Genomic DNA, 25,000 nt, shown 5'->3' with positions numbered 1-25,000 from the left:
ATGTCACTTTGGTTCACCAGAGTAGATTTCTCCTCCCTCGTCTTGAGCTAACCCTCAGATAGCTTAGTTAGCGTATTTATCCTTTCACCTCGCTGTGATCTGTACATTGTGGATTTTCTCTAAAAAAATAAAATTAAACTTCTCGTGAGGCTCTGTGTTTGATTGGTTCTTGTACTTTAATGTGACTTAATTTTCCCCCTGCACACAGCACATATCCTGTATCATGTAACATTACGTTATGTTTTGGAGTGGCTTCATGGGAGGGCTTTTTTCTAAAAATATATATTTTTTTCCCCCTGAACAATAATGAACAAGATACACAAACAGGCTCGGACACAGGAAAAGAAAATAATAGTAAAAACAAACATAAATACATTATCGACATTCAATATAACACCGTGGTTCTAGCAGCCGCTTAAGGTGCTTATGTGCTTATAAGAGATACTGTACAAGGGATCCCACGCGAGGGGTCCATGAGAATCCAGCCAGACGAGTCACCCATCATCACCCCTAACCTCATCAAGGTAAGCTAGGAACGGGTCCCAGATGTCAGAAAATGTTCTAAGGGAGTTGCTCCTCAGGAACCTAAGTCTCTCCATCCATATCACAGAGGTCAGGTCTGTCAACCACAATTGAAAAGAAGGTGAAGAGGGGGGCTTCCATTCCTTCAGAATGAGTTTCTTGGCAACAGTTGTCCCCTGCGTCAGAGATTATTGCACAGCTGTAGGGAAGTTCAGAGAGGACTCAGAAGGCAGCCGAAGATGGCGAGTTCTGCCTCCGGCTGAAGCGTTATTTCGTAGGCCTTAGAGTTATGGGAGGTTTAAACTCTTCTCCTCCACCCTCCCTACCAGACACCCATCTCTGTCTTTCTTTAGGGGGGAAGTGAGAGGGGGCAGGTCATCTTTAGGGTGAGATAGGTCAACAGTATATGCCACATTGTAGTACTGTAGTGGCACACATCTGAAAGCTGGGAACCTGAATATGAATTTGAGCTGCAGCTCAGCATCAGCACTGTCACGTTTTTCTAGTCCTTCATTATATCTGTAAGAAACACTGTGTTTTGGTTCGGCTTCTATTCAAAAGTTGAATGTTTAAAGTTTGGCTTCTCTACATCTTTCATCTGAAAGAAAAGGAACAATCTCAGAAACAAAGTCATTGTTGATGGTCTGAAGAAGTTTTATTCATTTTTCTCTGTTTCATAAACACATGGTTTGTCTTGTGTCTTGTCTACATAGATATGATCTCTCACACTGCCCACAATCAGTCACAATTCAGTTTCCATGGTCGCAGGAAGTTTACCGACGGCACAATAAACACTTTTTCAAGTTGCTTAAAGTCTGAACATGCAGTGAAGAGACGATTGTCTTACTAAAAATGTAATTATCCATCATGCACTAAAACTTATTCTTACAAATTTAAGCTATAGGGATAATAATAATAATAATAATAATAATAATAATAATAATAATAATAATAATAATAATAATAATAATAATAATAATAATAATAATAATAATAATAATAATAATAATAATAGATAATGGACCAATGTTATCTTAGTTTTCCAAAACTCTTTTCTTGGTCTCTACTTCTCTTTGGGCGCCATGTCGTCGCCCCCCGACACGTTCCCGTCCTCCTCTTCGCCCTCGGCCTTCATCCCCTTCAGGTAGGAGCGCTTAAACTCCTCGAACACCATCTCCTCCTCCAGCTCACTACACACACACACACACACACACACACACACACACACACACACACACACACACACACACAGACAAACAGACAAACACACAGACAAACACAGACGCACACACACAGACAAACACACAGACTTACCTCAATTAATCTTGCTATCTTATGTTAGACAGTAACAGCTCATATCTCAACTCATCTCATCTCACTCAAGCAGTTTGCAAAAGAAGGCAGTGATTCTGTCTTACCTCTCTCTCACTGTAGGCGGCGATAGAGAGAAAACAAGGAGGGTTGAGTTAGACTGTAGGCATTCAGTTTCAGTATAAACTTTGACATGCATAACACATCATGTAAAACCACGTTCATATGGATATCAGTTATTTTGATATGGTAACCTAATGCTAACCTACTGTAACGCACGCGCGTACACACACACACACACACACACACACACACACACACACACACACACACACACACACACACACACACATTCCCATACCTGTGTCAGGTTTAGGATGCATCAGTCTGAAGGGAACCTCCAGTCCAACCTCACTGCAACACAAACCAATACAGACCAATGATACACAACCTCACTGCAACACAAACCAATACAGACCAAACACAACCTCACTGCAACACAAACCAATACAGACCAATGATACGGACACACTGAACCAGTCCCAATACCTTATCCATTAGAAAAGAAAAAAAGAAAAAACTCACATTTAAAATTCAAAATCTTTTTGAAATATAGAAGATCCATTTTGCTCCACCAAGGACTTGGATAGCTGAATACACCCTATAATAAAATTGTCTAGGTGGACACGGGCGGGTGGCAGTATAGGGTTTGCTTGTCAGTCACAATTTGCTTCAGGTTTTGTGTCACAAAAGTGACATCGGGCTCTCACACAGCCCCCCCCCCCCCCTCACACCCCCCACCCAACAAGTAGGACTCCACCTACCTCGACATCAGCCTGTGAGCATGACGGAGGCACGGATTAGAGAGGAACAGAGACAAACACAAAGTGATTTTGGATTCAAGGTGAAATGTAAAACGTGCAGCACGCATCTGACACAACATACAGGAGGAGGTATCTGACACAACATACAGGAGGAGGTATCTGACACAACATACAGGAGGAGGTATCTGACACAACATACAGGAGGAGGTATCTGACACAACATACAGGAGGAGACATCTGACACAACATACAGGAGGAGGTATCTGACACAACATACAGGAGGAGGTATCTGACACAACATACAGGAGGAGGTATCTGACACAACATACAGGAGGCATCTGACACAACATACAGGAGGAGGTATCTGACACAACATACAGGAGGAGACATCTGACACAACATACAGGAGGAGGTATCTGACACAACATACAGGAGGAGGTATCTGACACAACATACAGGAGGAGACATCTGACACAACATACAGGAGGAGACATCTGACACAACATACAGGAGGAGACATCTGACACAACATACAGGAGGAGGAGACATCTGACACAACATACAGGAGGAGGAGACATCTGACACAACATACAGGAGGAGACATCTGACACAACATACAGGAGGAGACATCTGACACAACATACAGGAGGAGACATCTGACACAACATACAGGAGGAGACATCTGACACAACATACAGGAGGAGGTATCTGACACAACATACAGGAGGAGGTATCTGACACAACATACAGGAGGAGACATCTGACACAACATACAGGAGGAGACATCTGACACAACATACAGGAGGAGACATCTGACACAACATACAGGAGGAGGTATCTGACACAACATACAGGAGGAGGTATCTGACACAACATACAGGAGGAGGAGACATCTGACACAACATACAGGAGGAGACATCTGACACAACATACAGGAGGAGACATCTGACACAACATACAGGAGGAGGTATCTGACACAACATACAGGAGGAGACATCTGACACAACATACAGGAGGAGGTATCTGACACAACATACAGGAGGAGACATCTGACACAACATACAGGAGGAGACATCTGACACAACATACAGGAGGAGACATCTGACACAACATACAGGAGGAGACATCTGACACAACATACAGGAGGAGGTATCTGACACAACATACAGGAGGAGGTATCTGACACAACATACAGGAGGAGACATCTGACACAACATACAGGAGGAGACATCTGACACAACATACAGGAGGAGACATCTGACACAACATACAGGAGGAGACATCTGACACAACATACAGGAGGAGACATCTGACACAACATACAGGAGGAGACATCTGACACAACATACAGGAGGAGGTATCTGACACAACATACAGGAGGAGGTATCTGACACAACATACAGGAGGAGGTATCTGACACAACATACAGGAGGAGGCATCTGACACAACATACAGGAGGAGGTATCTGACACAACATACAGGAGGAGACATCTGACACAACATACAGGAGGAGGTATCTGACACAACATACAGGAGGAGGTATCTGACACAACATACAGGAGGAGCAAAATTCAAAGAAAAAAAGGCATTAAAACAGCTTTGAAAACTGTTTTGATATCAGAAGTATATTTAGGTCCCAATTTCACACACAAAAAACCCAATGCAGCTGGCAGGTTTGGACGACAGCGAATGGCATCTCAACTTTGGGTTTCAACATTGGCGTATGCTGCTGTGTCATCAAAGTGTTTTCTGAGACACTTCTACACACACACAGTCACATACACACTCCAACATGACACTTCTACACACAGTCACATACACACTCCAACATGACTACACACAGTCACATACACACTCCAACATGACGTCACACCACTTTGTGTTGGCAGTCATGAACATCTGATGTATGAGTTTGCCCTCTTTCTGTTCATCATCAAAAGAACACAACCACATTTTTTTTAACAACTTTTGTGTTACGTTTATGTTTGGACACCTACAGTAAAACACCATGGTTAAGGTTAAGGTTGTTTTGGGTTAGGCTTAACTGACCATTTTCAGTGATTTTCAAAAATATTGGCGGCCCACATCCGACCGTGAACAGTATAGAGGACACATAATGTGTTCTCAGACCACTTTTGATTTTAACGATGAAAGGAGCTGTCTATCAGCACCACACAGAAACCAGAAACTAAAAGTGAGGGGCTGTCTCTGCAATAGGCTAATTAACAAATAATTGATTACAAATTAAATAAAGGCATCATTCAACAATGAAGAAATGCATTCTGATACATAATAAAAGCGCTTTATTAATGCAGTCCATTTACCGTAGGCCACTCAATAGATTAAACAACATGAATGCCAACACAAACTGCTGTGAGACTGGGTTAGACACACACACACACACACACACACACACACACACACACACACACACACACACACACACAGAAAGAGGACTGACCCTCCAACGATGAGCTTGACCATCATCCTGTATGAAACCATGATGCCCAGAACCTCCTTCAGAACACCTTCCTTTATACTGACAGAGAGACAAATCACATCAAATCACATCAAATCACATCAAATCACATCAAATCACATCACATTACAACGGGATCGTTTCATTTGATGTATCAAAATATTTTTGGTTGAGTGACTGTGTAGATGAAACAACAAATTATGTTGACAAGGAGTATTCAAATTCAAGCATAATCCTAACCTTGAAAACATGACGGTTAAAATCAAGCATTTTCCAAACTTTCTAGACTTTGTATGAACCCTGAGACTAACATAACACATAGACCATAATATTTTGTTTATATTTTCTAACCAAGATGCAGAAACTACATTCACCATTACTAGCATCATAAATATAGCTTATAATATTGCCACAAGCAGCAATGAAAGGGGTTCAAGTCTTTTGTGAATCTGAACGGTATTGACATCGCAAAAAAGATGTCAGTGGTGCTGAGGACAACTAGAAATCGAGCCCAGGTGGAGACTTGATGGCATCCTTTATGTTGCATTACCGCCTCCTTCTGGATTTATTTCCTCCTTCTCCCTACTACTCCAACCACTTATAGCCTCAGCCAGGAAGGATTATCAGTGATGACATCACAGTTGCTCGAGTGACATCACTGATGACATCACAACAATAGACCCTTCTCACGGGGGCCATTTTGTGTCGAGAAGCCAGGGTAAACACAGGTGCAAGCAAAACACTGAATGAGGGTTTCCAAATTCCAATCATGGAAGTTGGAAACCCTCATTAGTGTTTTGCTTGCACCTGTGTTTACCCTGGCTTCTCGACACAAAATGGCCCCCGTGAGAAGGGTCTATTGCTCGAGTGACATCACTGATGACATCACAATCGTGACAGACACCACCGCCACAGACTCCGCCCACTTAGTCAAACACCATGCCCACTGCCACCAATGATGACAAAGCTTCTGTGATTGGCTACTCACATGCTTGATGAGGCCAGATTGGTATCTTCGTGCTTCAGTTTCCCATCCAGCACTATGCCCCGCCTCTCCCTGTTCTTGGCCAGCAGAGGGAGCACCGTGTAAACTTTGTGCACGGTCGCTCCGGGAGACACCGAATCACTGATGGGTCAACAGACATCACATCACAACACAGCAAACTACCTGAACATGACTTTCATGAATAGAATACAAATAATAGCAATATACCTGTAGTAGCAAATGAGGATTATATACAGTATGTACAGTAAACATGCAACATAATGTTGAATTAGTTTAGCATGTTTCAGTGTGTTACCCAGACTCCTCAAGGGCCACACATTTGACGTAGCTGTCGTTGGAGTACAGCACCACGTTGGCCACCTGGTCCACTGAGGAGACACCAAGACATGAGAGTCATGACGATCAGACACCAAGCAAACGACATTCAGCTCACTGGATTCACAATGTCAACTGCAATTCACCTGGTAACAAACTCTCTAGACCAAATGTGAAATTTAAAAATAGGTGAACAGCGGTGAATTCATACAATGCCATAAACGCCCGGGCTACTCTTTGTTTTATATAGGAAGCCAAATTGTCGAAGTCAAGGTCACCCCATGCTCCAATATGTATGTACTCAATATGCAATATGTATGTATGTTACTGTAATACGTTGGTGTACTACTCCAGTCCATGTAGAGAGGAACCAGAAGCTAACATGTTGGTGATACTTGCTCATTTGTACTACTGCTTCTTTGATAATGAAACAAAACAAGACTTCACTTACAGTAAGTAGCTTGCTAGTAAACCTACAATCTAACGTTGCACCATCAAAATGCCGGTACCTCTACTTTACACTACTACCACGACTACTATTACTAATATTAGTACTACTACTGGTACCTCTCCTACTACTATAGCCTATCAAACTGGTGCTGAATGTTTACCAGAGAGGATGATGTTCTTGATGTTTTTGTTGGAGCTGTTGGTGATGTTGACGGTCACCTTGATGGGCTCGCCGTGGTAGTACAGCTGAAAGAAGGCAGTGAGGTCAGAGAAGGTTCATAACCATGTTTGTGTCCTTAATCATAATCATATTCAACTTTATAGACAAGAAAACAATGAATGAACTGGTGGTAAAGTTCATAAACCAGGGAAAGACAAAAGGGGTAAAACAAGTAAAAACAAGTTTATATTCAAATTTGTAAAAGTATGTTTTAGAATGATGTCACTTGTCACGATTATGCTTCAAGTTCTTGGGCAGGGCAGGGTTATCTGTCTATAGTATTAGGAGACATTAATACTGTCGTGGTGGTGTATCTTAAGTTTACAGGTAGGAAAAGGTACTGCCACTGCTGCACGCACACGCACAAGCACACACACACACACACACACACACACACACAGGCACGCACGCGCAAACACACACACACACTCCCACAGACACCTATACACACTCATGCTTTGTAGTTTACGTGTGTTAAATTGTATTGTTACTGTGATATTGTCTGTCTACTTTACACCTGATAAAGTCAGTGGAAGCTGCCCACCTCCTTATCCAGACTGACGGTGACGTGCAGCGGTTTGTCCGACATGACGAAGTCCCGGGTGGTTTCAACAGAGGGCGCCACTCCCTGCGTGTCCGGAGCGTACTGCACCTTCCTGATCATCAGTGCCACTGTGCTCCTGTTGGGACACATCATGGTCACAACAAAATAAAACATCACAAAATAATAACTATTAGTAAGGCTTACTTAGTACTGTTTAAGTGCTATAGAATTTTATATAAATTGTTTAAATTTATATAACTGTTTAAGTGAAATAACATTTTATAGAAACTACAGTATAGGGTGGAGAATCTGGAGATGATGCGCCATGGAGTTGCCGTTGGCTGCATGGTCTCCCCGTGCTCCCCTGGGGTTTCCTCTAGATAAGAACCCCCCGTTAAAAACATGCGGGGGGGAAAAGCCACCTTGTTGCCTGCCTAGGGAGGTGTTCCGGGCACGTCCAGCTGGGAGGAGACCACGGGGCCGGCCGAGGGCCAGGTGGAGAGACATCTCCAACAGGTCTGGGATCGCCTCAGGATCGCCCAATCAGAGCTGGATAATGTGGCGGGTCGCGGTTACCTCCGCGACCCGATTCCGGTTAAGCAGTTGAAGATGGATGGATGGAACTTTTTTGCGCAGTTTGCAGTAATAGTAGCCTGATAGTATGTAGCAGTAGTAGTAGTAGTAGTAGTAGTAGCCTAATAAACACACTGTGAAGCATTTCCTAACAAAACTCAATAGTAATTCATATAAACTTTGAGCAAAGGTAATTCCGTGCTCCCAGGTCAGAAGATGCAACTAACCGTTTTTTAACCTTTGCACCCTGGCTCTCAGCGCTGAAAGCTTTCACCTCAAACTCCACCGCACATTGCTAGAGAAGAAGAGCAGAGGCGTCATTACATCCTGTGATGGATGACTGAGGTTCACCTCATCCATCAAAGTTCAAAGTTCAAAGTTCAAGTTTGAATCCTTTGTCAGTATCTTGCCTTGCCGACGTCGCTGGGCGCCGGCTGGAGAGCCACTGAGCAAGGCAGGTTGTCAGGAAGCTGAAAAGACAGAAAGTAGGCTGCTTTGCTCTCCATATTTTCTGCGCCTCGACACAAAAGCGGGTAAGAAGTATAAAGTTCCGTTTCCGCCTGATGATTCTGATAAGGTCTCACCTCAAAGAAGAAGGGGTAGGCGTTGCTGCCCAGCTTGTGGAGCAGCCGGGCCTGGACCTTGGTGTGCATACCCTGCTCGCGGTCCTGCTGGGGGGGGTAGACCTGACGCGTGGACAGGAACAGCTCCCTCCGGAAGGCCACCCCGATCACATCCTCATCGTCTCTGCCGTACTTAAAGATGCAAGACAGCGTGACGAAGGCTAGGGGTAGAGGAGAGGCATCGTCGTTGACGCAACTATTACATTTCTCTCCAGTTAGCCAGAGAATATTTTTTAATGTTTTTCTTGAAAATTGTCAGTGACTGTGACATGAAGACAGTTGTTTTAATAAGAGAGGAAGAAGAGGTGTAGAACTTAACAAGGAGGTTTTGGGCCAAAGTATAACAAACGTTTTGTGACTCTGTTATTTCTGGCACTCGACACTCGACAAAATGTTGAGCGCCCTACCATCATTCTAAATACCATAACCTCAGGATCTTTATGCATTTTGCATCCTTCAGCTTTCTTTTGTTTTGGGATTAAAAGGCACAAGAATGTACTCATTTTGAGAAAGACCCATAGACATTGATTTAATGCTCTCTGTCTCCAGTCTCTCTATTGTCGGGTTGTGTGTGAGAAGAGGATCATCTCCGGCTGGTTATCTCTGGACAGACCACCATTACGTATTTTGTGGGCGGAGCCGAACTGGTTGCAGGAAGTGACAGCTAGCGGTTCAGCTGTCATAGAAATATGGAAGATCCTGACGCCTCCTCCACGTATTTTAAAGCTTTGCCAGCAACACACAGGTTATCTTACACAAATAAGTGAACTCTTTCAATGGAGTGAGGTTTCCTGACCCGTACTCACTGTCAGGATGGGTTTAGGATCCAACTACATCACCAAAGTTGCAGTGGGGACATCGTCATATTGCTAGTGGGAGTGTCCAGCGTCTAGACGGCACAAGTCTTTTTCCAGTATTTCTAGCTTCAGCTTCACTTGTTTCCTCAGAGTTTCTGCTGCCACGCTGCGTGCTGCCACGCTGCATGCTGCCACGCTGCGTGCTGCCACGCTGCGTGCTGCCACGCTGCGTGCTGTTATGCTGCGTGCTGCCACGCTGCGTGCTGCCACGCTGCGTGCTGCCACGCTCGTGCTGTTACGCTGCGTGCTGCCACGCTGCGTGCTGCCACGCTGCCACGCTGCGTGCTGCCACGCTGCGTGCTGCCACGCTGCGTGCTGCCACGCTCGTGCGCAACTGCAGCGACGTAAGCCTGTGACGTGCACTCCAAATTGATCTATACTGACCTTTCCTTCCCTGCAGAGCCTCGGGGTCAACCAGGATGACGCCATCTAGTGGTGGAAAAAGGAACAGGTCAAAACTAGCACCAAAAGTACCAATAAATACAGATAGATAAATACAGATAGAAACAGCATTGCAGAGAATCTCCAAATTCTCTGCAGCACAGTTAGAGATGTGTTAACAAATACAATTACTTTGAATAGTTCCACCAAATATGAATATTCTGTCATCATCTACTCTCCCATGCCTGGTTCTCTCTCCAGGTGTGCTGCAACCTCCCTGTGTGTTATACCAACAGAACTCACCTGTGTTTCAACTGGCATGAGATGAGGGTGATTACAGAATGTTCATTTTTGGGTCAACTGTTCCTTTAACATAGTCTACAAATCATCTGAGTACCATCCAAAATATGAAAGCTAAATCCACTAGACTCAAGAATGGAGAATGTTGATGTTTCAACACTCGTCCAAGATGCTTGATGATCCATGAGATGTGTGACTGTTCAATTACTTCTACTGTAGTGATGGATGTTTCTTAATTAGTGGTGAAATTAACATGAACTCAACTCACCCACTGGCTCCACTGAGTCAACACGGTCCACAAAGTCTCGTTTCCCCATGTAGACTCCAACCTGAAGGAGGAGGGAAGCAGCTCTTAACAACTGTCCCTATACGAACAGCTGCTTATATCATTGCACACACACACACACACACACACACACACACACACACACACACACACACACACACACACACACACACAACACAACACACTGTCGCACACACGCACACACACACACACACACACACACACACACACATGCACACAAACACACACAGACACACACACACACACATGCACACAAACACACACACACGCACACACACACACGCACACTGATACATTTGGTTCTGTGTCACTCACTCTGAACACTGTGTGTGGTTTCTTTGCTTTTGCTCATTTTAATTGGCTTAATTTCCAACTTAATCCGCTAGGGATTATTTGCAATGTTCTGTCCCTGCAAGTTATTTACCAGGTGCTGGACTGTCTCTTAAGGCAGTGGTTCTTAAAGTGCGGTCCGGGGACCCCCAGGGGTCCTTGAGGGGGTTCCAGGAGATCACCAGCAGAACGGAATAATTATTTTTTCCACTATCCATAAGTAACACAATGACAGAATGTACGACTATTTTGGTCATGGGTTTAAACTAAAGCATTAGAAATATATTTTTGTCACTTATGGGGGACATAAATGTCCCTTTACAGGTGACAAAGGTAGGCAACAAATATGGACGGTGCCTAAGAGTACAATATTCAAATAGTATACTGTAATAGAGAACAATCCTCCTGCAGCGACAACCATCTGTACCCTTCTAGGTCCATCTTGGTACCTTGTTTTCTGGCAGTGTGTGTTGTTGTTCTGTATTACGGCAGGGAGCATCTCCTGGAGCAGTAGATGGTTCAGCTTTGATGTGAGGGATTCCTGACAGAACTCATCGAACCAGCTACAAAGTTGTTGCTTAAACTCAACTGAAAGTGTCGTGTTTAATACAATTCCTGCTGTTATCACATAATATCCTTGGTGGAATGTACAATATGTCATCTGTCTTTCAGATCTCATGTCACAAACCTTTATGAGACAGTGTTTGTTGCATGGTGTGAACTAACCTTTATGAGACAGTGTTGCATGGTGTGAACTAACCTTTATGAGACAGTGTTTGTTGGATGGTGTGAACTAACCTTTATGAGACAGTGTTTGTTGGGTGGTGTGAACTAACCTTTATGAGACAGTGTTGGATGGTGTGAACTAACCTTTATGAGACAGTGTTTGTTGGGTGGTGTGAACTAACCTTTATGAGACAGTGTTGGATGGTGTGAACTAACCTTTATGAGACAGTGTTTGTTGGATGGTGTGAACTAACCTTTATGAGACAGTGTTGGATGGTGTGAACTAACCTTTATGAGACAGTGTTGCATGGTGTGAACTAACCTTTATGAGAGTGTTGGATGGTGTGAACTTGCAGTAATTTAACTTGTTTCACTCACCGATCTGTCCTTGCAGAACTTCTTGAAAACAATGCTTTTTGAACTCATGTTGGCGTTGAGGGCGTCGACTCAGAGATCTCTGATAGAGAGAGAGAGAGAGAGAGAGAGAGCGAGAGAGAGGGAGAGAGAGAGCGAGAGAGGGAGAGAGAGAGAGAGAGAGCGAGAGAGGGAGAGAGAGAGAGACACTTCAGTTGCTATCTCCAAAACTGGCAGCACTATAAAACATTAAATGAGTGCTGCTCCAAACAAAATCTTATTTACAGTGAATTCCTGGATTAGCTCTAATGTCACATGAAACAATACTTTCTTTGCACTTTATTTATTCATTCAATTACTCAAGAATAATCTTATTATGTAACTTAATGCTTGATTTCAAGGCAGTAATGGAGATCTTTGCCATGGAACAGGTGTGATGTCCCTGCTGGAAACACTGAATAGCCTTGAAATAGCTTTGGCTCGACATTTTAGGCTAAAATTGCTAAATTTAAAGGACAAAAATAAGCAGGCTGACACACACAGGACTTGCGTATAACACACAACACACACATACACACCTATACCCTAACCTAACTCAACCTACATTTAACCACGTACCCCAAACTCTCATTTTTAAAGGACACCGCTTTTGTCCCCAATTGGACAAGCCGTCCCAGATTAACTGGCCCTAAATCTGAAATTTGTCCCAGAAAGACCACACTCACCTGTGTTGCTGCAGCAGTAGACGTGTGTTGAATCAGAGGAGACAGGTGGGATCAGACAGCTCTCTCTCTCACTCTCTCTCTCTCTCTCTCTCTCTCTCTCTCTCTCACACACACACACACACACACACACACACACACACACACACACACACACACACACACACACACACACACACACACACACACGTTACCTGGCTGAGAGGATTGTGGCTGGTTCCCCCTGACTCAGCACAACAGGGCAGGATTAGAGAGAGGGGGGGGGGGGGGAGAGATGAGGGGGTGTTCCTGAGGCTCAAAATAAACATAATAACCTTAATCATACCATAATAATAACATAATAGTAATCCAAAATAAACCTTTCAACCATTAGCCATCATTATCTGTGGTTCCATTAGGCCCCGCCTCCTGTCAATCACAGCCCAGTCAAGCCAACAGCCATCGACTGTACAATGAAATGGAAATTAAAGTGAGACTTTACAGTAAGACCTCAGTTTTATATCGGCACTCTTTACAAGAGTAGGGGTGTAACCCTGAGGTGTGGGGTGTAACCCCGGTGTCCTGAGGGGTGTAACCCCGGTGTCCTGAGGGGTGTAACCCCGGTGCCCTGAGGGGTGTAACCCCGGTGCCGTGGCTAAATTCCCACACAGGCCTTCCTTCAATCATGGCTACCTAACCATCCCTCGTTACTTAATTAGCACATTCAGTCCTCAACTCTCCACCGTGATAGGCTGATGTGTGGTGAGTGTTCTGGTGCAAACTGGCTGCCATGCATCACCCAGGTGGGTGCTATGCATCACCCAGGTAGGTGCTACAGTATGCATCACCCAGGTGGGTGCTCATGAACTTTTGACCTTACTTCCACTTCCTGTTAGCCAGAGGCCAGAGCACTTTTTTTGTAGCATTAATCAAGTTACATGGATCTTTTTGTAAGCGTCCACGTGAGGAGACTCAATCAAAACCTGGAAAGGAGAGTGATTGTGAACCTAAAGGTGATGTTAGGTCTTGAGGTTGTAGACACTACGCTGCACTGACCAGGTAAAGCCAGAGGATGGCCATTCATTCATTTTATTTGGAGCCAACATTTAGCATAGCTTGTTTAAAAATATGGACAAATATGGTGAACACATCACATTAATATCCTCTTTAGTACTGTATGCTGTGGCTTGATGTGTCTCCTTATACAGTATATTCAAGTCATTTAGAATACTGCTTGCTTAAATACCATGGCCTATACCAAAATCACTTCCAGGTGAGAACTCAAGTACAAAGTAACATTTGCTTTGTAAGCATAAACAAAAGTAGCATCAAACAAAAAACAATAGGTTTCCCAGCATTCATTCTGAATACCTAATTAAAAGTACATGTCCTAACTTTGATTGGATGATGTTCAGCCAAGACAATATTTATATGAGCCCTAAAGCAGGACTTTGCAGCCAACTAGTTCAAATTAATATGTGGCAGTCAAAATCTATTTGTGGCAGTCAAAATCTATTTGTGGCAGTCAAAATCTATTTGTGGCAGTCAAAATCTATTTGTGGCAGTCAAAATCTATTGTGGTGCAGCGCCACAAATAGATCAACATGTGGGAAACACTGAATGTTATAGTAGGATATGACATCACAACAACTCTGCATGACCACAACACAACATCAGCGCCGACAACATGATCGTTTTAACACAAGTGGCCATTTGAGGAACTTCAGATTTGGACTATTGATAGAGGTGTGATGAGCTTTAATCCACTGTTCTCCCTGTCAGCAAGGAAGCACACACACACACACACACACACACACACACACACACGCGCGCGCACACACACACGCACACGCACACACACACACACACACACACACACACACACACACACACACACACACGCGCACACGCGCACACACGCACACACACACACACACACACACACACACTGTTCTCTCTGTCAGCAAGGAAGCAGACACACAGGATTACTGCTCTGTAGCTACTGCTGCTTTCATCATCTGTATTACTCACAGGAGATTACACACACACACACACACACACACACACACACACACACACAGTAACACGTGATAGACATGATGGACAGATGGCTCATCCAATCACCTGCCAGGTATCTTTTGCAAGTGCCTGCCCTTTGAAATGGTTTCCCGAGCGACTCATTCCCAGATGGTTATGTGAAAACAAAGCATCTGGCAGCGTCAGGTTAGCAGCAGGACTCTCAAAGTAACAAACTAAGTGGCTTTTTAAAGGCAGCAGAAAAGGTGGGGTAATCACTCCTGATCTGTCACGTGAGTGGTGTACAGGACAACAGCAGGAGGCAGAAGATGAGTAAACCCAAAACTGGGTATATTTAATGAAACAACAGGTAACATAATGACAGGTAACATGGACAGAACACACGTGAACTTAATGACGACCAGACAAACACTGAGAGGTGAACAGGAACATAAATACACAGAGGGAAGTGATTAGACATGGGAAACAGCTGGGTGATTACTAACAAGACACAGACTGGAGACTAACATGGAGACTAACCATTTTATGGGAAGCACTTTGAATTGCCTCTGTGTATGAAATGTGCTATACAAATAAACTTGACTTTACTTGACTAACATAGATCTGCTGGACCTAGACAGTGAAACATGAGGAACCTGAGGGGACTAGATACTAGGGAAAGTCTGACAAAGTCACAATCGTGACATGATCGTGTGAACTTAGGTGAGCAAGTAGGGCAGAGGTCAAAGGTGAGGCTGCGATGAATTGTGGGGGATTGAGTTCAAAAGTCACTCTTTTCAACACACAGATAACACTTAAAACTATCATGGAATGATTGAAACCAAGACAATTCTTATATAATACAAACTTTATTCTGATAACAATAAATTCCACATTATAGCCGTCACATGTCAGGTTCTGCTGATCATCATCTTCACCACTACTTTATCATTTCACTTTAAGAACTCTAAAACACACATAAGAAAATAATCCAAAATGGCCGAAGAGTACATGGGTAACAAGAGCAGGGAGTGTACACTGTAGTACTGTATCAGGTCATATCGCTAGTAGAGGGTGTGTGTGTGTGTGTGCGTGTGCGTGTGCGTGTGCGTGTGCGTGTGTGTGTGTGTGTGTGTGTGCGTGTGTGTGTGCGTGTGCGTGTGTGTGTTAGACGTAAGCTCTGGCTGTCGAGGAGTCTTGATCGGACTTGGCTGTAGCGGTGTAGATCGTCTTTTGCTGAGTCCCATAATAACCTCTGGAAAACCAAACACAAGTTAGAGTTAAATACAGACAGATTTTCACCTAAATAAATGTCCGTTCTGCTCCCGTCTATCTGACTGACTGTTACAACATTCTTATGTTATGTTCACACCAAGCAAATGAGGCAATTCTCACTGGGAAATTTCACTTAGCATCATCACTGTTTTTAATAAGATCCCCCCCGGGAGGGCCCCAACTGATAACTATCATGTTTTGGTGGAAACATGAATATTTGGAATTTATGTATTGATTTTTGGCGTGAAAACCACCAATCACAGGGCAGAATCCACCCCCTGACTTTTGATGGATGAAGTTGACAGACTTATTTATTTCGCTGCAGCAAGTTACACTATGGAGAAATAGAAGTACTGTATAAATAAATGAACAAAAATAAACAAATCAAAGGTTGTTATTACATAATTATTATTATTATTATTATTATTATTAGAGATCTTAATATACTACACGCTACTCATAATAATAATAATAATGATGAAGATGATGATATGAACAATCATATAATAATTGAGCTTACTGCTTCTTGTTTCCGGAGGATGCTCTCTTGCAGGCACAGCAGAGCATAGCTCCGCCCAGCATGGACAGACAGGCTCCGCCCCATCCCATGTAGAGGCCGGTGCCCAGCTCAAACCTGCACACACAACAAAGCGGTTGTACTTCTGTACCTTTGTCATTGTGACGGCGTCGTAAGGGCACGTATACGGCACCACATCACTGGAGGTGCACGTTAACATCCATATGCACAGCTCAGTGGCCTTGTGGTTTGAGTGTACGCTCTGAGACTGGGAGGTTGTGAGTTCGATCCCCGGCCGAGTCATACCAAAGACTATAAAAATGGGACCCATTGCCTCCCTGCTTGGCACTCAGCATCAAAGGGTTGGAATTGGGGGGGGGGGTTAGATCACCAAATGATTCCCGAGCGCGGCACAGCTGCTGCTCACCGCTCCCCCAGGGGATGGGTCAAATGCGGAGAACAAATTTCGCACACTCAGGTGTGTGACAATCGTTGGGACTTTACCTGCTTTAGTGAGCAGGGGCCGCATTATAACTATATCACGGTCTGGATATATTCATACAAAATTAGCTGAAAAACAAAAATAAGCTGAAAAAATTCATAAAACCAAATCCTTCAATGTTTTACAGATAAGTCGACTAAATAATGAAGCACTGGTTATGATATTTTCCATTCGATATACAGTATGTATATACTGTAGAACAGCTCAAGCAGTGCCTTCCACACACTGTGATCGATATATAATAATATAACAATAATCATAATTTTGTCTCAGGATCTGTCCCTGTCGACTCACCTCACACCACCAAAGAAGGGGTCATTGAAATCTTCCACCACTCTGGAGGCGTACCAGGAAATGGCCACCATGGTGCACAGGCCTGCAGGGGACAGGAGGAAAACAAGACTTTCAAGCAATAGCCAACATCCATGTTAGTTTTAACATTCGGCTCAACCACCATGAAAGCCAGAAGATCACCTCACCAGTGGCTGCTGGTGACTCCAAAAATCGGGGAGGACAGGAGGACAACCAACGCACGACCCAAGACCAAACCTAGCAGCCTATATGGCTTGACCGTGTGTGATGCGTTTATAGCTGTGTGTATTTGATCTTTCCCTCTCAGACGATACAGTACATATGTCTGCAATATAATACAAAAACCATACAGTTATAATAATTTGATACAGATCGATATAGCACTAATTCGATACGATTCCATTAATCTCAGATACGGTGCGATTCAGTTTAATTAAATTCACTGTATTATGATGTGTCATGCATTTCCTACTAGAATGGCTTAGTGCAGCTCATTGGTTGTTGTCATTTAATTATAATACATTTTTATTTTGCCTAAGAATAGGCTATTAATTGAGAAAAATAATTAGGAGACACTTCTCATTTGGGTGACCGGATCTACTTTTATTTAAAAAAAATTTTTTTTGTGTAAACCAAGAATACAAATGCAAAATGTCGATGACCCAGAATGCTTTGTGGTCTTAAAGCAGGATCTGCTGTTGAATATGTTCAATGTCAGTTTTCAGCCTCACTCAAATAAATGGGAAGTAATAATCTGGTCTTAGGGAGTAACATTCATTTATATTCTGGTCAAGTGCGAAATATGATGTCATAGGTATTGTGACATCATCAGTGATGTCATAGGCATTGTGACATCAGTGACAGTGATGTCCAATATCTGTATTGTAATTTAGTACACATTAGGGCCATGGACTGTCATGAGTTGAATATCTGTATTGTATTTTAGTACACATTATGAGTTGAATATCTGTATTGTACAGTAGGTAGATAAATTACAGTGAATCTATAAGCAAAACAGTCATTCTTCTACATGATCAAATTGTGTTAACTTCTTGTAAATTAAATAACGGTGAAGTTTAACAATGCATCAGTTTGCTGGGGACCCCCTGGAACCCCCTTGGGGACTCCTGGTGGTCCCCAGACCCCATGTTGAGAACCATTGCACATCTCTTTTATACAGTCTATCTCTGGCACAGACTCACCAGACAGAAGGGCCAGGATGCCTCCGGCGACGGCGATCTTGGCCTTGGTCTGCTCTGTGGCCGAGCCGATCTTGATGCACTTGAGACCGAGCAGAGACACGACCATACAGGCCAGGCCCATCAGCAGAGAGATGATCATCAGCGCCCGACAAGCCTGCACATGACCTGCAGGGGGCGACACCAAATCATTTCAACTAAACATTTTCTCACTCCAAAATAGTCCTACATTCTGTCATTGTGTTACTGATGGACGGAGTTATAGTGAAAATAATTGATCCCCCTTTTTCGGTGGCGGAAGTGTCTTAAATAAAGGGCACTTATCAGTCAAAGGCCAAAAGGGCAGGCGCTTGGGCGCCACCTGGTGTCTATCTGTGCACGCCCCACCTGGTGTCTATCTGTGCACGCCCCTGGTGTCTATCTGTGCACGCCCCACCTGGTGTCTATCTGTGCACGCCCCACCTGGTGTCTATCTGTGCACGCCCCACCTGGTGTCTATCTGTGCACGCCCCTGGTGTCTATCTGTGCACGCCCCACCTGGTGTCTATCTGTGCACGCCCCACCTGGTGTCTATCTGTGCACGCCCCACCTGGTGTCTATCTGTGCACGCCCCACCTGGTGTCTATCTGTGCACGCCCCACCTGGTGTCTATCTGTGCACGCCCCTGGTGTCTATCTGTGCACGCCCCACCTGGTGTCTATCTGTGCACGCCCCACCTGGTGTCTATCTGTGCACGCCCCTGGTGTCTATCTGTGCACGCCCCTGGTGTCTATCTGTGCACGCCCCTGGTGTCTATCTGTGCACGCCCCTGGTAACTAAGATCCAGGGCCCCGTTCCAATACCCATACTTGTACTTCTTTCTTGTACTATGTACTGCCGCTGCCCTCACAAAGTATGGATTGTAGTGTGCAGCATGCATGCAAAATGCATACTATTGGGACACACTACATCTGTCGTCACGTGAGCTTCCTGAACTCCGACCTCTTGCTCACTTCCGCCGACGTCCGCAGCGCCACATTTGAGTTTTTTTTTTTTTTTTTATTCAATAAACAAAGTCTGGCAGTAACAAACAGTACATTATACAAAAAATTCAGACTAAACATTTACAAAATTGGAACAGACAATCAAATAAACAAAATAAAATAAATAAAGCAAAAACATTAAGTCAGAGTTCTAAACAGGAATCAATATATGCATGTTTTGGTACACACCATGCTTGTTTGGTTTTAACATATTTCAAGGCTTTCTTAAAGTTAATTATCTCATTCATGAACACGCAGCTCAGTCAGTGCGACGTAACTCCAGTAGGTGGCGGTAATGCACAAAAAGTTGTTTGCCAACCGCCATAAAACATTAGAAGAAGAAGAAGACATAACTTCCTGCTGCGCAAAGGATTGTGGGGAAGATTGGCTGGTGAAGCATGCATCGATGCATACTCCAAAATAGGAGCTGATGTAGTACAACATCCTGGTACTCTTGGCATACTGCATCTGACATACTATGTATTGGGACATACTAAATCTTTTTTTGCCTACTAAATAGTATGGAAGTATGGGTATTGGAACGGGGCCCAGGTCTCTGCACTCTCTGCTGTTTGGTTAGGGAAAAGGGAATTCACCTGGGGGGTTCATAGAAATAGGTTAAACAGAGTGCAGACTAGAAGGTGGAAATAAGTGTAACAAGTTGACAATTCAGTCTGATATCAAGCTAAAGTAAAGCATTTTAAAGTCTTACATTTGGTTTGAGAGGTCTTCTAAATGTTTCATTTACTTGGTGTATTGGTATGCGCTGATGTGATGACCTGTGCCACTCGTCACTTTAAAGCTTATTTTAGCCCAATGTACTGTACTGTATTGCTGTTGTCACTTTGTATGATGTGTGTCTTCTTATCAGTACTAAAGACAAATGTCCATTTTATGATAATTTAATGGGCAATAAAGTCGTCTGAATCTGAATCTGGTGGAGAAACAATGTAAAATGCAGAATAGAGGCTTTGAGTTGAGATCATATCATGTAAGGCATTTTGAAAGTTCTCAGCACCAGCAGAGACTGATTCAGTTCTCCAGAGCGACTTACAGTGAGCTCAACAGTAGAATAAGCTTGAATGGAACAAATAGATGCGTATGTGAAGAGCAGAGCCAGGGAGAAACGCTGTTACAGTACACAGTGTCACAACATGACCTGACATGATGATAAGCATGGCATGCCTGCTCATGGCCTGCAGAGGGAGCTGATACAGCAACAATGGCTGTAACAGGAAACTGCATAAAATGTGATCATCACAACATGCAAGGGAAAATAATCTCTTCTTCTCTTGCTCTAATGTCGTCTGCTTCACTTTCCTTAACTAATCCCCAGGTCCCAGATATATTTTGTTCCATGTAGGCTACTGTCTAGCTGACCTTTGACCTAGCCTACCTGCTAGTGTGTGGCAAGTGACATCACTGACACTGACACCCACCTAGGCATCACAATTGCTCAAGTGACATCACTGATGGCATAATAATAGACCCTTCTCACGGGGGCCAATGAGGGTTTCCAACTTCCATGATTGGAAGTTGGAAACCCTCATTAGTGTTTTGCTCGCACCTGTGTTTATTCTGCCTTTTTGTGATTCTGTGAACATGATTCTGTTTTTTCCATTTTGCTGAAATCATAATGGCCCTAATCAGTCTCTTCTGCATTTAGTTTGTTTTATTCTTGTCTCGTTATGTCTTTGGATGTTATTGTAATTTACTTGTTTTCCTTATAGGGTGAGATTTATAAAACTTCATTTCATATATCTAAACTAAAATTAAACTCAACTCAACTCAACTCACACTATGCTGTGTCTATTTGTTTAACTTTTAATGGGTGTTTGTTTCCCTCCATTTTAGTGAGACGAGGGTAGCTCAAAATGGCGTCCAAACGATAATGTTATTTGACACGTCACAGGGAAAGAAGTGGTGAAATAATAAAATACTTATATTTATACTACTATTAATACTTACTATAAATGACAAAAAAATGAATCTTAAGTAGGCCTATACATTTGTATGGAAAGGTGTAGATCTCTGTTCTATTCATTGTAATATCCTGTATAGTCCAGGAAATAGATCTCCATTTTATAGGCGGGAAAATGTTTGCTGTAAAATCCACCTTTGGACAGTTGATTCCAAAACTGTGACACATGACACAGTAGCCTATTATTTTATTTTATTTTCTATACACTTTCATAAAGCAGCCTATTATTTTATTTTATTTTCTATACACTTTCATAAAGCAGCCTATTATTTTATTTTATTTTCTATACACTTTCATAAAGCCCCAAATGCCCAAATGATTGGAGTTAATCTCATTTGGAAATTGGTCGGTTTCTAATGCCTTTTCAACTTCAGTTTAATTAATTCCAAGAATCAATCAATGTGATTTTGAGCGCTCGTTTGAATTGGAAAATGAAATTATCTCACCCTAGTGGCAGATTATAAATCTTATTTTACAAGGTAAAACAAGATTTTAAGACTCAACAAACGACACATTTTTCACCAACCAATCAGAGTTCACCTCTTACCGGGAAGGGCGAGCAGTGACTCGAAGTCGCGGCAGTTTGCGATGCCTGTGCTGTCCTCGGCGCAGGAGTGCCACAGGTTCTCGTACTGCCTGGTGGAGATGATCACGCTGCCCGACACCGTGGACACCTTCCAGTAGTCGTTGGCGATCGAGGCACCGGTGATCAGCCAGCTGGCTATGACCATGAGGAACCCGGTCGCTTCCACCGCCGTCGACATGCTTCCAAAGTTTCCGCACAAAAAACACTCAAAACGACAAGAAGATGAGTGACAAGGAGGCCCGGGAGAAATCCAACGGTCAACAGAATATGAGACCGATCAGTCGTACCTCCAAAGCCGATCGTCGACACAAGGGCAAGGTCTTCCAAGGTGGAGGAGTGAAGTTAGCAGTTGTTGGAAGCGGTCTCTGGGCTACCGTTAAGTCTCATATGTGAGGTGTCTGGCTCTGACAGCAGGACTTTAGCCCCTGATACGGCCATAAACAGGCCATAAAGCACCTGGGCCGCTCCCTGTACCTCCCTCCCACTTAGTATTGATCACGCTGATGAAGACAATGACTCCTCAGCTGCACCGAAACTCACCTCCAAACCCATCAGCAGCTCTGCTTATAGTGACCAGAGATGATCTAACTCACCTCCAAACCCATCAGCAGCTCTGCTATAGTGACCAGAGATGATCTAACTCACCTCCAAACCCATCAGCAGCTCTGCTATAGTGACCAGAGATGATCTAACTCACCTCCAAACCCATCAGCAGCTCTGCTTATAGTGACCAGAGATGATCTAACTCACCTCCAAACCCATCAGCAGCTCTGCTTATAGTGACCAGAGATGATCTAACTCACCTCCAAACCCATCAGCAGCTCTGCTTATAGTGACCAGAGATGATCTAACTCACCTCCAAACCCATCAGCAGCTCTGCTATAGTGACCAGAGATGATCTAACTCACCTCCAAACCCATCAGCAGCTCTGCTATAGTGACCAGAGATGATCTAACTCACCTCCAAACCCATCAGCAGCTCTGCTTATAGTGACCAGAGATGATCTAACTCACCTCCAAACCCATCAGCAGCTCTGCTTATAGTGACCAGAGATGATCTAACTCACCTCCAAACCCATCAGCAGCTCTGCTTATAGTGACCAGAGATGATCTAACTCACCTCCAAACCCATCAGCAGCTCTGCTATAGTGACCAGAGATGATCTAACTCACCTCCAAACCCATCAGCAGCTCTGCTATAGTGACCAGAGATGATCTAACTCACCTCCAAACCCATCAGCAGCTCTGCTATAGTGACCAGAGATGATCTAACTCACCTCCAAACCCATCAGCAGCTCTGCTATAGTGACCAGAGATGATCGACCGCAGTCCTGTTTGTTTACAACAGTCAAGACTTAGCAAACGAGCAAACGTCTTATCTGCCATGATGTCATCTATTTTTATGGCAGCGAAGTCAAGATGTTTTACCGTAACTAAAACCACGATCACAATGAAGGCAGGCAGAGCAAGGCACTAACTGCCAGGGTCAGGGGTTCTAACACTGCCAGGGTCAGGGGTTCTAACACTGCCAGGGTCAGGGGTTATAACACTGCCAGGGTCAGGGGTTCTGACACTGCCAGGGTCAGGGGTTATAACACTGCCAGGGTCAGGGGTTCTGACACTGCCAGGGTCAGGGGTTATAACACTGCCAGGGTCAGGGGTTATAACACTGCCAGGGTCAGGGGTTATAACACTGCCAGGGTCAGGGGTTATAACACTGCCGGGGTCAGGGGTTCTGACACCGCCGGGGTCAGGGGTTATAACACTGCCAGGGTCAGGGGTTATAACACTGCCAGGGTCAGGGGTTATAACACTGCCAGGGTCAGGGGTTATAACACTGCCAGGGTCAGGGGTTATAACACTGCCGGGGTCAGGGGTTCTGACACCGCCGGGGTCAGGGGTTATAACACTGCCAGGGTCAGGGGTTATAACACTGCCAGGGTCAGGGGTTATAACACTGCCAGGGTCAGGGGTTATAACACTGCCAGGGTCAGGGGTTATAACACTGCCAGGGTCAGGGGTTCTGACACCGCCGGGGTCAGGGGTTCTGGGGTTCAGGGGTTCTGACACCGCCTGGGTCAGGGGTTCTGACACCGCCGGGGTCAGGGGTTCTGACACCGCCTGGGTCAGGGGTTCTGACACCGCCTGGGTCAGGGGTTCTGACACCGCCGGGGTCAGGGGTTCTGACACCGCCGGGGTCAGGGGTTCTGACACCACCAGGGTCAGGGGTTCTGACACTGCCGGGGTCAGGGGTTCTGACACTGCCGGGGTCAGGGGTTCTGACACCACCAGGGTCAGGGGTTCTGACACCGCCAGGGTCAGGGGTTCTGACACTGCCGGGGTCAGGGGTTCTGACACTGCCGGGGTCAGGGGTTCTGACACCACCAGGGTCAGGGGTTCTGACACTGCCGGGGTCAGGGGTTCTGACACCGCCTGGGTCAGGGGTTCTGACACTGCCAGGGTCAGGGGTTATAACACTGCCGGGGTCAGGGGTTCTGACACTGCCAGGGTCAGGGGTTCTGACACTGCCGGGGTCAGGGGTTCTGACACTGCCGGGGTCAGGGGTTCTAACACCGCCGGGGGTCAGGGGTTCTGACACCGCCGGGGTCAGCGGTTGGAAGTGGTAGTGTGAGGTGCTGTGGATTAAAATGATACTTGGAATAGCATCTACTTGATATACTGTAGGCAAAAAGATACAAATGGGAGCTTGCGTGGTGAAAACAGAAACTGAAATAGAGTGAAGTGGATTATTGCTGGGAAACCAAGATA

The 25,000-nt window shown here is 44.4% G+C and overlaps 2 protein-coding genes across 2 annotated transcripts; both read right to left on the bottom strand.

Moving 5' to 3' along the window:
* Positions 1-1,585: 1,585 nt before the first annotated feature.
* saga (S-antigen; retina and pineal gland (arrestin) a) lies at positions 1,586-12,194 on the bottom strand (the record flags this gene model as incomplete). Its single annotated transcript, XM_083658838.1, has 13 exons — positions 1,586-1,712; positions 2,185-2,247; positions 5,104-5,196; positions 6,125-6,262; positions 6,438-6,510; positions 7,069-7,153; positions 7,672-7,807; positions 8,472-8,539; positions 8,655-8,714; positions 8,829-9,028; positions 10,109-10,153; positions 10,674-10,734; positions 12,147-12,194. The coding sequence occupies 13 exons, from the start codon at positions 12,192-12,194 to the stop codon at positions 1,586-1,588; spliced, it is 1,197 nt and encodes a 398-aa protein (XP_083514964.1).
* A 3,812-nt stretch (positions 12,195-16,006) lies between these two features.
* On the bottom strand, positions 16,007-22,411 carry cldn15la (claudin 15-like a; the record flags this gene model as incomplete). The annotated part of the gene is made up of 5 exons (XM_083659561.1): positions 16,007-16,094; positions 16,635-16,748; positions 17,428-17,509; positions 18,648-18,812; positions 22,195-22,411. The coding sequence occupies 5 exons, from the start codon at positions 22,409-22,411 to the stop codon at positions 16,007-16,009; spliced, it is 666 nt and encodes a 221-aa protein (XP_083515687.1).
* Between the last annotated feature and the right edge of the window lie 2,589 nt (positions 22,412-25,000).

Source organism: Poromitra crassiceps (assembly GCF_964638095.1).
Source record: "Poromitra crassiceps genome assembly, chromosome: 23".
Classification (NCBI taxonomy): Eukaryota; Metazoa; Chordata; class Actinopteri; order Beryciformes; family Melamphaidae; genus Poromitra; species Poromitra crassiceps.
This window is presented reverse-complemented; position numbering and strand designations above follow the sequence as displayed.